This window comes from Galeopterus variegatus, unplaced genomic scaffold, assembly GCF_000696425.1.
Source record: "Galeopterus variegatus unplaced genomic scaffold, G_variegatus-3.0.2 Scaffold3473, whole genome shotgun sequence".
Lineage (NCBI taxonomy): Eukaryota > Metazoa > Chordata > Mammalia > Dermoptera > Cynocephalidae > Galeopterus > Galeopterus variegatus.
The window spans coordinates 137102-151237 of record NW_007729584.1 but is presented as its reverse complement, the minus strand read 5'-3'; the positions used below and the strand labels follow the sequence as shown (position 1 = coordinate 151237).

At 38.2% G+C, this 14136-nt stretch overlaps 1 protein-coding gene across 1 annotated transcript in view; it reads left to right on the top strand.

The window, feature by feature from the left end:
- The window catches only part of DIRC2 (disrupted in renal carcinoma 2), a gene marked incomplete at its 5' end in the record, with an annotated part of 76930 nt that extends 65850 nt beyond the window's left edge, over window positions 1-11080 (top strand). Inside the window, 2 exons of the mRNA XM_008585160.1 lie at window positions 3636-3818; window positions 10426-11080. Coding sequence (XP_008583382.1) covers window positions 3636-3818; window positions 10426-10541 — 299 coding nt within the window. The remainder of the gene's footprint in view (window positions 1-3635; window positions 3819-10425) is intronic.
- Between the last annotated feature and the right edge of the window lie 3056 nt (window positions 11081-14136).

Genomic DNA, 14136 nt, shown 5'->3' with positions numbered 1-14136 from the left:
CTGAACAGACCAATAACTATAAAGGAGATTGAAGCTGTTATCAGAAAGCTCCCAACAAAGAAAAGCCCAGGACCAGATGGATTCACAGCAGAATTTTACCAAACATTCAAAGAAGAATTGACACCGATTCTATACAAACTATTCCAAAAGATTGAAACAGAAGCAAAGCTTCCAGACTCATTCTATGAAGCAAACATCATCCTGATACCAAAACCAGGTAAAGATATAACCAAGAAAGAAAACTACAGGCTGATATCCTTGATGAATATAGATGCAAAAATCCTCAATAAAATATTAGCAAACAGAATACAACAACACATATGCAAGATCATTCATCACGATCAAGTGGGATTCATCCCAGGGAAGCAAGGTTGGTTCAACATATGCAAATCAATAAATGTGATCCACCATATTAATAAAACCAAACACAAGGACCATATGATCATCTCTATTGACGCCGAAAAAGCATTTGATAAAATCCAACACTCATTCATGACAAAGACCCTTTATAAATTAGGTATAGACGGAAAATATCTCAACATAATTAAAGCCATATACAATAAACCCACGGCCAATATCATCCTGAATGGGGAAAAACTGAAAGCTTTTCCTTTAAGAACAGGAACCAGACAAGGATGCCCACTCTCACCACTCCTATTCAACATAGTTTTGGAAGTATTAGCCAGAGCAATCAGAGAAGAGAAGGAAATAAAGGGCATTCAGATTGGAAAGGAGGAAGTCAAACTGTCCCTGTTTGCAGATGACATGATCCTATATATTGAACAGCCCAAATCATCTATTAAAAAACTCTTAGAGGTGATAAAAGAGTTCAGCACAGTAGCAGGATACAAAATCAACACACAAAAATCAGTAGCATTTCTTTTCACCAATAGTGAACAAGCAGAAAGAGAAATCAAGAAAGCCTGCCCATTCACAATAGCCACCAAAAAAATAAAATACTTAGGAATTGAACTAACTAAGGATGTGAAAAATCTCTATAATGAGAAGTATAAACCACTCCTGAGAGAAATTAGAGAGGATACAAGAAGATGGAAAGACATCCCATGCTCCTGGATTGGAAGAATCAATATAGTGAAAATGACTATACTACCCAAAGTTATCTACAAATTTAATGCAATCCCCATTAAAATTCCTATGACATTTTTCTCTGACATGGAAAGAACTATACAGTCATTTATCTGGAATAACAAAAGACCACGAATAGCCAAAGCAACGCTGAGCAAAAAAAATAAAGCTGGAGGTATTACTCTACCTGACTTTAAACTATACTACAAAGCTATAATAACCAAAACAGCATGGTATTGGTATAATAACAGAGACTCTGATCAATGGAATAGAATAGAGCACCCTGAAATCAACCCACGCACTTACTGCCATTTGATCTTCGACAAAGGCATTAAGTCTATTCACTGGGGTCGGGACTCCCTCTTCAGCAAAGGGTGCTGGGATAACTGGTTATCCATTTGCAGGAGATTGAAACTAGACCCACATCTCTCACCATTTACTAAAATCAACTCAAAATGGATTAAGGATTTAAATATACACCCTGAAACAATAAAACTTATTAAAGAAAATATAGGAGAAACCCTTCAGCAAATAGGGCTGGGCACAGACTTCATGAATATGACCCCAAAAGCATGGGCAACCAAAGGAAAAATAAACAAATGGGACTATATCAAACTGAAAAGTTTCTGCACAGCAAAAGAAACAATTAACAGAGCTAAAAGACAGCCAACAGAGTGGGAGAAAATATTTGCAAAATACATGTCTGACAAAGGACTAATATCCAGAATATATAAAGAACTCAAACAACTTTACAAGAAAAAAACAAGCAACCCAATTAAAAAATGGGCAAAAGAGCTAAGTAGGCATTTCTCTAAAGAAGATATGCAAATGGCCAACAGTCATATGAAAAAATGCTCAACATCACTCAGCATCCGGGAAATGCAAATCAAAACCACACTGAGATACCATCTCACCCCAGTTAGGATGGCCAAAATCCAAAAGATGCTGAAAGATAAATGCTGGTGTGGTTGCGGAGAAAAAGGAACTCTCTTACATTGTTGGTGGGAATGCATAATGGTGCAACCCCTATGGAAAATGGTTTGGAGGTTCCTCAAACAGTTGCAGATTGATCTACCATATGACCCAGCTATTTCACTGCTGGGAATATATCCAAAGGAATGGAAATCATCAAGTCGAAGGTATACTTGTTTCCCAATGTTCATTGCAGCACTCTTCACAATAGCCAAGAGCTGGAATCAGCCCAAATGTCCATCATCGGATGAGTGGATACGGAAAATGTGGTATATCTACACAATGGAATACTACTCAGCTATAAAAACGAATGAAATACTGCCATTTGCAACAACATGGATGGACCTTGAGAGAATAATATTGAGTGAAACGAGTCAGGCACAGAAAGAGAAATACCACATGTTCTCACTTATTGGTGGGAGCTAAAAAAAAAATAAACAAATTAATTTACCCACAAACACACACACACACACACAAAAAAAACCGGGGGGTGGGGGTGGGGAAGAAGATATAACTACTATACTTTTTTTTGAAGTTGTTACAACAAGCAAACGGAAAGGACATTCTTGGGGGGGAGGGGAGAGAGGGAGGAGGGCGGGAGGTGTCGGTGAAGGGCCATAATAATCATATACATTGTATATTGACAAAATAAAAATTAAAAAAATAAAAAATAAAATAAATTCTGCTTACTATTATCAATGGATATGATATTAGGATATAGGGACACATTTTAGGTTTCTAACTAGGGTATCATATTTTCCTCATTGGTTCTGTTTTTGCTTTCAGATTAAGATTAATGAAGGTTTGTAGGCAGACAGTTGCAATGATAAAATTATTTGCAGTGGGGTGCATTTCTCTAAACATTCTTATATGAATAACATCCTTATTCCATGGATTTTACTACAGAATAATTTTATTAGGTTTTCTTATGGGCTAATCTGGGATCCTAACCAATATTAATTATTCCTTTCTGGGTGGAATTTTTCCTGTGTTCTAAAAAAGTTACTTATTAAAAACTGTTGACACAAAACTCATTCCAAAATTGAAGAATAATTCTATTGTAAGTGTTTCTCCAGGAATTACTTACTGAATAATGTTTATTTTGTACTTGAGAGCTATTATTCACCAGTCTCTAAATATGTAATTTTTACTAACATTAATGTTTTTCACATTATTGTTAGATTTTAAGTTCTCTTTATAATTATAGAATGAGTCTGGATTTCTAATTAAGCTGCTATATTTTATCTATCCCTCTGTTTGCCAGGTGTGTGACTGAGTGGGGGAAGAATACTTTTAATTATATTACAGTGGTAAATTGTTTCTGTGCTTTGGAAAGGTAAAGCCAGAAAGGTAAACCAAACAAACTGGTAATCATCCAGGAATAAAAACCTTTTTGTACCTACTGCAGAAAACCTGAGGGAAAAGCTGACAGATATGTGATGCTTTGTCAAACTTTATCAGCTACCACTGAAAAGAGATGAAATTCCAGAGTTAATACTTATGAAAGAGAACACCCAGAAGGTCTGATATAACTCACTGCTGCTACTGTGAAACTAAACTGTTTGTTTTTATTTTAGTGACATTGTACACCTCCTGTATTCTCCTGGGTGTGTTCTTGAATAGCAGCGTACCAATATTTTTTGAGCTTTTTGTGGAAACCGTCTACCCTGTTCCAGAAGGAATTACTTGTGGAGTTGTCACTTTTTTAAGTAATATGTTCATGGGAGTACTTTTATTTTTTCTCACATTTTATCATACAGGTAAGAAATTTGATTTTTTATTTACTATCTAAATGTGTTACGAGAGAGATTTGTGGCACTGATGTATAAGGAACCTATATGGAGAATTCTAAGACAAATTACGTTATGTGAGCTTTCACATGCCAATAAAAGAAAATGTCCACGATTATTTTTCTTGAAATGCATTCTGGCCCAAGTGCATCCTCCAGAGTTTCTGAATTAATTAATTTGACCCAGCATTTGTATTTTCAAAAGCCTCTAAATGTGTTACGAGAGAGATTTGTGGCACTGATGTATAAGGAACCTATATGGAGAATTCCAAGACAAATTACGTTATGTGAGCTTTCACATGCCAATAAAAGAAAATGTCCACGATTATTTTTCTTGAAATGCATTCTGGCCTAAGTGCATCCTCCAGAGTTTCTGAATTAATTAATTTGACCCAGCATTTGTATTTTCAAAAGCTCCACCCTACTCCCCCTTCCCCACCAGGTCATTCCAATATGCAGATTCTCATTGAGAACCACTGGCCTATTGCTTTTTAAAAAATACTTAGAATCTGCTATCTTAACACAGGGTCTAAATTAATGTCAGGTGTATATGAGGATATTTCAAAAAGTTTGTGGAAAAATTGAATTAAAAGGTAGTATGAATCCTCCCATGAATTTTTTGAAGACCCCTCAGAAAAGTCATCTAAAGCCTTAGGGATGAATGAGAGAAGGTCACCCAATGTAAGAAATGCTCTAAAATGTGACACTGCAAGAAGCCAAATTGTTTATAGGAAACTTTCTGACAGGCTTATAATTGAAATAATAATCGTGCTAACCTCCTTGACCGTAAAATACATTTTCAAAACTTTCAAAGCCAATGAAACAGAATCATCCCTGGGTTTTGGACAACTTCTGGCATAGCACTTTCAATCTAACATGAAAAAGTGCCCAAACTTAATATAATTAACAAACTAGGTTGTTTCTATCAGTCAGTAATACAGGTTAAGCAGGCTTTAACTTTGCTAAACCTCGTATGAATTTGGCTTATCATATGAAGGAGAGTGATATTAATGAAGTCAAAAGACCACTCTTTACTGTCCTCCTTGAAATGTGTTTCCATTGGGGAAAAGTGCCGTCACCAGGTTAGAGTAAGGTCTTTGCTTTTGATTAATTTCTAAACAGTATCGTCTAACAGTGACTACAGAACAGCTTCAGTCCACTTCAGTTGTGTCACAATTGAAACTGAGAAGTTTATTGCCCCTCTTTTGCCTGGTAAAGCGTCGGAGATGGCTGTGATACCCCCTAGGATGATAGAAACAATTTTCCAGCTGGTGTGGGCACAGGTTTGCTAAGTGGTTTGTGCAGCCAGCAGAGCATGGTTTTCTCTGTCAGCTAGAAAGTAGAGTTTTGCCCTCCCATTATTTAAACACAATAACAGATGCCAGATAATGCCTTCTCCCAATAAATCTTTGGCTGTGGTCTCTTAGTATATAACAACCATGTATTATTGATCAATTTAAAGCAGAGAAGACACCAATAACAGTAACCACCCTAAACTGTCTTACTGTAGAAGAGCTCAGTACACTCCTGACCATTTTGCTTGGCCAGTAGAGTATTTCTGTTACTCTCCTGGGTCCATCTACAGTTTTGATTCGTTCAACAGAGATTGGCATCTGGCATGAATTAACTGGAACTGAATTTGCAAATTCGTAGTGACTAGATACAAGCAGATATTTTTGTCTTTTTGGCATGGGCAGGAGAAGAAACACTTAACACCATTTCTGCTAATTCCCATCTCACTTACATTATCAAGATTTATCTAGCAGAGGGAAAAAAGCTTCCCTCTTTTTGGTGGGGTTCCAATCACACGTTCTTATACATAACTGTATAGAGGTTAAAAAGTTTCTGCCTAAACTCTGTGACTATTGTGAAAAAATGAAACTTTAAATGATAATTAATTCTAATCCACTAAGGTGATTTTCAGGGGGAAAAAAGTTTCAGTAAATTATGGCATTTTAGACAGTTACTGAGAAGATACATGTGAAAGAGCCTACCAGGGCATATAGCTGGCACTCACCAGATGTTTGTTTTGTTTCCTTCTGACTGTCAGGGATTTAAATATCTAGGCTTCTATTTTAAAGAAATGCTTTAATATGTTTATTTGAGAGTGTGTATAATGGGTACACACAAATATACCCCACATCTCTCTAAAGCTAAGATTACTAGAACTCTGAAGTCTGTGTTGAAATTAATTGATCTTGCTCTAAAAGTCCTCCAGCAGAGGTCCACATTCTTTATGGACTGAGATATGATAATACATGTCGCAAATCTGAAAATTCTGTAAATCTTCTTCCTAAAAATAACTTTTAGTTCTGCACCCTAGTACCCTAAACATTTTGTATGATAAATTGAATTCCCTTCCATTAAAGCCAGTGTTCAAATGTCATAATTCAGTAATTTTAAAACTTGAAAAACTCACTCAGCAGTTGTATGTCAAAATTCAACTATTACACGATTAGAAATCCTGATTTTTAAACATCATAAAGATCTGTGGTTTTTAGGTCACTTCTCAAGGAAGTATTCAACTTCCTGACTAGGGCTTTCCCACCCCCCACAATGTGCTGTCCGGTAGTTGACTACATCAGATAATTTTCCAGGGCTGTACAGACTAACCCCAAAATGACCACATTAGAATGCCGTGCCTAACAAGATGGGTTCCACTGGTGATCTGCTTGCAGATTAGGGTCATTGCTATCCTGGAGGGCGAACGTTACTCAGGCTTCTGTACCAGTGCCACTGGCTTATTTCAAGCCCTGGTCATAGGTTCTCCATGTCCTATTTCGCTTCTGCTTTGGGTACCTGGAACCATGTCAGAAGTTTCTTAGAATTTTCCTGACTTGGATTTTTCAAGGTCACGTTCAAAAAAAAGTTTTTCCTTGCTCTCTAATATAAGCATATTTGTAAAACTGAGTTGCTTCCTATAATATTTGCTTTGAGAATCTCAGTGAGTTATTTGAGACAGCACAGTGACGCTTTTCTTACAACTTCACATACAAAATCAATTTGGGAATGGTGCTATATCCTTTTTGTGCTCTGAAATGTATTATGTTTTATATTCTGAAGTTTGTATTACCTGTTGTTTTTGTTTTAGAAGCTTTGCAGCAGGTTTTGGTTAAAAGCATAAAGATTTTTACCTCGGTTCTATATTTTGAAGTGGCTGACTATGAATTTGAGGCTGCATTGTGGCTCAAAAGATTCAGGGGGCTGAGGTGGGAGGCATTGCCTCATAGTTCCCAGGAGAACAAAGAGCAAGTTCAACAGGCATGGACTAGTGAGAAGTAATTTTATATCTAAAAAGTAAAATAATGCAGTGCACTAGTAAGAGCTACTGGGTAATTAATGTGGAATGAAGGGAGCAGGGCATTCAACTGGGACGTTGTGGTGTCAGCTGGCTGTTCACCCTGAGTGAAAGTGGAGACAATTTTGTTAAATCACCATAAAAGAAACTAGAAGACTGGAGAGTGGTAGCTGGAAACAGACAAGTACTTACAGATGGTAGAAACTGAAAGCATGGCATCGCGGAAGAGAAGGATGAGGTAAAAAGTGTAACAGTGTTTGTGGAAGAAGAAGGTAAGAGGATAAGCAAAATCCCAGTTAGTTCAGTACCAACAGAGCACCACCATTTGGTGCAGAGCCCACCTCTCTGAGTAAAATACAGCACCCGTGTGAGCTATGTGTCAGCAGACACCATGCTGCAACTGCCATGTAGCAGGCAGTAGAGAATCTGCAGAAGTGTAGGGGCGAATGTGGAATCCTGCCTTCCAGGGTGGATTTATGTGTCCTCCAGTGAAAGGCAAAGGGACAGAATGTTAGAAAACTGTGCTCACTTTAAAAGATAAAAAGGGTAAGAATATGAAAATTTCGATGGATCAGGATTCTGTTAGTTGAACTATGTCATACAATATCGGGCTCAGAAAGGACAACAGTTGACTTTGCTACTGCTAAGTCAAATTAAATTTTTAAGCAAGCCATTTCCTGCTTATTAGAGCACCTAATAATTTATGTGAATGGTTTATGTGAATGGTTTTCAGTGACAAAATCGAGAGGTTCCCTTGTCTCTGACCTTTTGCTTTTTGAAAAGGCAAATAATTTCGAAGAATATTTGCAGTTGATTGAGCCAGATGAATTTACAGTGAGGTGGATTTGACTTTTCAGAGATAGGCACACAGTAAAAACAATCAACAACCATGACACTAAAGATCAATTATGAGGCAGTTTTAGAGATTTCATCCGAACCTAGGTAGAAGGAATAATTTTACAACTCTGATGAAATAAAAGTTCTGCTATGGCAATACGTGACAAATTTCTCAGTTTAGGTAGAACAAGGACAAGTTGATCATTGCTATATGTGTGTTGCTTTAGCTCCCCATAAAATACAATCTCTAAGATTTAGAAAATGTCTTCGTTGTAGACCATGTTGTCAAGTGCCATACTTTCTTTTATCTATTGCTTAAAATTTGGCCTTAAAGTCAAAGAGCTCTCTTTTTTTTTTTTTCGTGTCCGGCAACGGATCGCAACCCTCAGTGTCGCGCCCGTACCGGACCGGGGACCGGCAACGGGATCGCAACCCCCAGTGCTGCACCCACACCTCGCTCAGCCAGTGAGCGGGAACCGATCTGTATGTGGGATCCGAACCCTTGGCGGGAGCGCTGCCGCACTTCCCAAGCGGCGCAGTGTAGCAGTGCACCACCGGGCCGGCCCAAAGAGCTCTCTTTTAATACAAACAGTATGCTTATGCTCCGGTCTCTATTTCATTGCTTTTTTCTTTTTTTTTTTACTGATTCTTTTTGCCTAGTAAAATTATCATTAGAAATCCAGAGGTTAATATGGTTAATATAAAAGCAGAAAATGCCTGACGTGTCATTTCAGGGAATATCAGAATAAAGACAGGATCTCAGAGGTCACAGCTTTTCTGAGTATTTACATTATATTCAATCCAAGTAAAGCACAGAAAACAGCTTTGCATAAAATACCATTGAAATATACATTTTGGTTATGTGCTATAGAATAACATGTCTGATTTTTAAAATGTAGTAATTGAGAGGTGGGGAGGCTGCTTTGATGAGCATATTACAGAAAAGGGTATTGCAATATCTTTTCTTACCAGTCGGTTTTCTGATTTCCTGAGCATAAATTGCTCTCTCAGCCATATGAATTATGGATTAAACTAAAGTAGCGGTGTGGAAATCTTTAGGATGATTTTTTAAGATTACGGCAGTATTAGCATTCTGTAGAAGTACAAAGGGAAAATATAAACCTATAACAGTGACCCAAAAAAAGGTGCTAGGGAACTTGTTTCCTTCATTTGCTTGTTTTTTTGTTTTTGTTTTTGTTTGTTTGTTTGTTTTTTCCTTTTTACTGACCGGTAACGGGATCGCAACCCTCGGTGTCGCACCCGCACCACCGGGGACTGGCAACGGGATCGTAACCCTCGGTGTTGCACCCGCACCGCGCTCAACCAGTGAGCGGGAACCGGTCTCCACATGGGATCCGAACCCTCCGTGGGAGCGCCGCGCGCTCCCAAGCGGCGCACTCTCCAGTGCGCCACTGGGCTGCCCCCCCCCTTTTTTTGGTTTGTTTGTTTTTGTTTTTTTAACCGAAACTGCTAGATGAATATTAAACTGGAAAAGTTGTTCCCCTCCCACCACCACCACCACTACCACTCACAGCCTCTTTATACCCAGGAGCTGCTTGCTTCAAAGCCTTGGGATTGACTGTTCTGGGGTAGAAAGGGGCTGAACAGATGCACAACTCAAGCGTCCCTGCAGCTCCAGGAGGCAGTTGGAGGAGCCACAGTTGTGTGGTGTGTGTTAGTAGACAGTGTCCCAACATTGTCCTGTTGGAGAGTACTGAATTCATGAGAGCATTTTTGAAGAAGCATGTTCTTGATACCATTAAATCAAATAACAGAATTGCCTATTTAGATGATTCCTATAGGTTTTCCAATAATTGGCATCATAAATAACCATTCATGCTGATAGCAAAAAAAGATTAAAAAGAAATAAACCGAAGTATTCACAGTGGTCTCTCGGGGTAGAATTATGATTAATTTTTTTATGTTTTACTTTACTTTTCTGTATATTTTCTAATCTGTTTTACAGTGATTGCTACTTAATATTTTTGCTGAGAAATATGTTCCAAGAAATATAAAAGTGTTTTCTCAAAATTCAGGTGATTTTTATTTGTCTTTTTAATCTATCAGGTATTTCTAAACAAAGACAAGTGTCATGGTGATAAAGGGCACTTAAAACATAATTAACAAAGTAACATTTAAAGTGATTGGTTTTTTTTTTCTTTGTAGTAATAGATTTATTTTGCAACTAAAGTCAGGGTAGATTAAATTCATGAAAAGTTATTAACAATATTGATTAAAAATGTTCCACATGAAAGCTCTGTAATATATTACACACATCACTTAGTCTCCAGATTGTCACTGTTTATGGAAAGCCAGTTTCTAGGCTTTCCAGGGCGCATTTATTATAAATGCTTTTGAATGCAGAGCAGACTCCTTCCAGCATACAGGTGGTGTTCTTCTGGTGATACATGAATGTTTAAAACTGCATGTTTTTGTCTTACAGAGTTGTCTTGGTTTAACTGGTGCCTTCCCGGGTCGTGTTTGCTCAGTCTCCTCCTCATTCTGTGCTTCAGAGAATCCTATGACAGACTCTATCTTGATGTGGTTGTCTCAGTTTAATAGCACAGACTTGAAGGAGTTTAAAAGGAGACTGGAAATCAATACTGCACACTGCACATTTGCTTGGAATTGCACATCTAACAGGAAAAAAGGAGAAGAAAGAAACTTCATTCAGAGGTTTTGTTAGGTTACAGATTACCACATGAATTTAAATACTACTAGGTAATAATAATGCAGGACTTGAGTGGTAATAGGGGATTTTAAAACTCTACAAGTGGCATAGCTGTGCCTGATTCTGGCTTTGGAAGTGTGATGTCTTACACGTAAAGCACTACCTAAGTAATTTCCTCTTTGTTTTGTGCCAGTGCTAAACTACTGATTACCTGTAATTATGAAAAGAAAGAAAGGGGGCATCTATCACATGAAGATAACTCCTTCCCTAAGTCAGATGTCAGAATAGGAAGATATGCCACTAACTTTTAAAGAGGTTTAAACCATGTGTCAGATTTTAATTATAAAATAGCTAAGAGGTATGTTGATGATAGAAATTAGCCACATGTACACTACATTTTTTTCTAATAAAGCCATTTCTTACATGACTCCTTATTTTTAATCAGGCCAGAGGCCTCTGGCCGTCTTTATTATGGGGATCAAGTGCCTGCCAGGGACTTCAGAGCACAGGCACCATGTCTCCATCTCCACTTACCCTTGTTTCAGTGAAACACAGTTTCGTCTACTGGGCCCTTAAATAGTTATATTAAAGGTGACTAAATGTTTAATATAGTTACATTAAATATTGTATGAAAAAGTGTAATTCCATTATGCTTTAGCACTTTGTTAAAAGTGAAATGACAGATCGCACAGAACGTACTGCGCCTTCAGCCTGTACATGGTGGCATGAGATGTGAAGTCCAGCGCCAACTATTTACCGAGCTTAGATTTTATTAAATGGCCTTTGCTTGAAAATAACAATTTATAATATTGAAACTTTCACATCTGTTGAGTGATTTCTGAATTATATCCTTGTATTTCACTTTAGGTTGTAAAATATTCAATTCTATATGGAATCAATATAGTTGAGAGGGCAGCATTTTACCAGTACCTGTTTTCTTTCTATGGATGATAGCTTTTTAAAAAATAAGTTACTCATTGGACAGCTCTCAGACACATATTTCACTATGACATAGAATATGCTGTGGGAGGAGTATAACATCACCACTATTCACATTTATATAATTCCCTTCACAGGAAAAACTATTTTCCTGAAAAGTTAAAAGTACTTTACTATTCTCAGCTTTCTCAAGTCCCCTCTCCCTTTTTTCTCACTTGAAATTGTATCTTCATTGTCAACTAAATATATATTTTATTTATAAAACTATGTCTTTTTCTGGACAGAGTGCAAGCCAGCTTCCATTAGCCAAGATGGCAAATGGTTAAGGAAGGCTGGTTAGCACCTAATTCTGCTCATTTCTATCATGTACACACACCATCACACCCCTGTATACATACTCCCAAATGCCTCTCCCTTCCCCCTTAGTAAGTTCAAGACTATACATTAAAGGGGCCGGCCCGGTGGCGCACTGCTACAGTGTGCCGCTTGGGAAGCGCGGCGGCGCTCCCGCCGAGGGTTCGGATCCCACATACAGACCGGTTCCCGCTCACTGGCTGAGCGAGGTGCGGGGAGCAACACCGAGGGTTGCGATCCGTTGCCGGTCCCCGGTCCGGTACGGGGGCGACACTGAGGGTTGCGATCCGTTGCCGGTCATGCAAAAAGACAAAAAGGAAAAAAAAAAAAGACTATACATTAAGTCACTTTGTTCCTAGAGGAGGATTCTAGTACTGCCTGGTGTCTTCTAAGATCCTAAACTGTGAAACTAGCAAAGTGAGAAAACCCTCAAACTTAACATCTGGCTTCAGTCACCTTTCAGTCATCTCCCTTTACAAGCACCCTGCTCACTTAGCAGCACGACCTGAAGGAGGTAAGGAACTTGCTAAAGAGAAGAAGAAAACCTGTGAAAGCTAGGCTTGTTTCCAATGAACTCCTTCTTAAATAAAAATCAAATAAAAGGAAGGAAGAATTCTTGAAGATGATTGAAAGCCAGCCACTAAGGATATCAGTAGACCATGACCCACACACTAAAATAACCACCACCTCTTTCTGTTTAGAGAGAAGATAGAAAGGAGAGGGAAGAATTATGAAGTATTTGGTTTGAGTCAGAACTATTGTGTTTGAGGATGTTGCTGTATAAAATCCTGCTATAATAACACTTCTGATGTAGAACATTTTAATTATGGTTAGTTCCACTACTAACACAAAGAATAACAAAAAATGTTACCTAAATGACTAATTAGTCATTTAGTTCAAAGACATCCCAAGTGAGTAGTGATAAAAATTCCTGCTTTGCACCAGTCACCAGCTCCTGTTTTTAACATGCATGAGACGAGACAAGTCCCTCTGTCTTGTCTGTATCTGCTCACCCCTCCAGCAGATAACTGTTCTTTTTTTTTTTTTTTTTGTCTTTTTTTTTGTGTCCGGCAACGGACCGCAACCCTCAGTGTCGCGCCAGCACCAGACCGGGACCGGCAACGGGATCGCAACCCTTGGTGCTGCGTCCGCCCCTCACTCAGCCAGTGAGTGGGAACCGGTCTGCATGTGGGATCCGAACCCTCGGCGGGAATGCCGCCGCGCTCCCAAGCGGCGCACTGTAGCAGCGCGCCACTGGGCCGGCCCCCAGATAACTGTTCTAATCACAAACTGCAACTGTCTTAAGTAATCAGAATTTCATATACCAAAGGCACTAAAAGGCTTGGGGGTGGGGGAGGATTACACATTATTTACCTGAATATTGCAAATCATATTTTCTTTTTGTTTTTATTTCTTGCATACATCAAAATAGACCAGCTGTTATCTTTGTACTTTCTAAACAAACATAGGATCCTAATGAAGTTTTATAACTAAAAGAAATCTTAACCCTCCACTATTCCAAGCACTCATTTCAGAATTTAGAGAAACAATTCTAGAGAGGTGACGCACCTTGCCAAATCTAACTAACAGTCCTAGTTAGTGGCAAAAGTAGAACTAAGACCCACATTTTCTGATTCCCAAACCAGTTTTTTTTTCCTGCCTCAAAGAACTGCAGCTTAATTTAGACCGTTTTAGGTGTTCATGAATACTCTTCCATGTTCAAAAATGATGGGGCTTAAGAGTAAACTGTCCTTATTGAATATGGGAAATACAGGGATTAAATTGAGATGATTATTTGGTTTATAAATAGAATAATTCTGTTTTCTTTATTACTGTTCTGTAGGTGCTCTAACATCTCTTTAAGTCTTAACTTGCAGTGACATAATGTAAAAAGATTTTGATGAAGAATTTAATCCTCATAAACCAAGTCAACAGCATTATTAATTGCTAAGGGCATATTATAGAGTCAGCTCCCTGTGGGTTATCAGTTAATACTTCACAGGTAATGGGAAGAATTGTTTTTTAACATGCTCCATGGTGGAGGTATAGGAACAAGACGATTATACACAGAAATGCATTTCACTGGAGGGAGGAGCTCATAAAATAACAAGAGGGAATCAAGTACAAATGTAATTTTGTATACAGTATTTAAGCATAGATGGCCTAAGGGCCAAGCTTTATCATAGATCA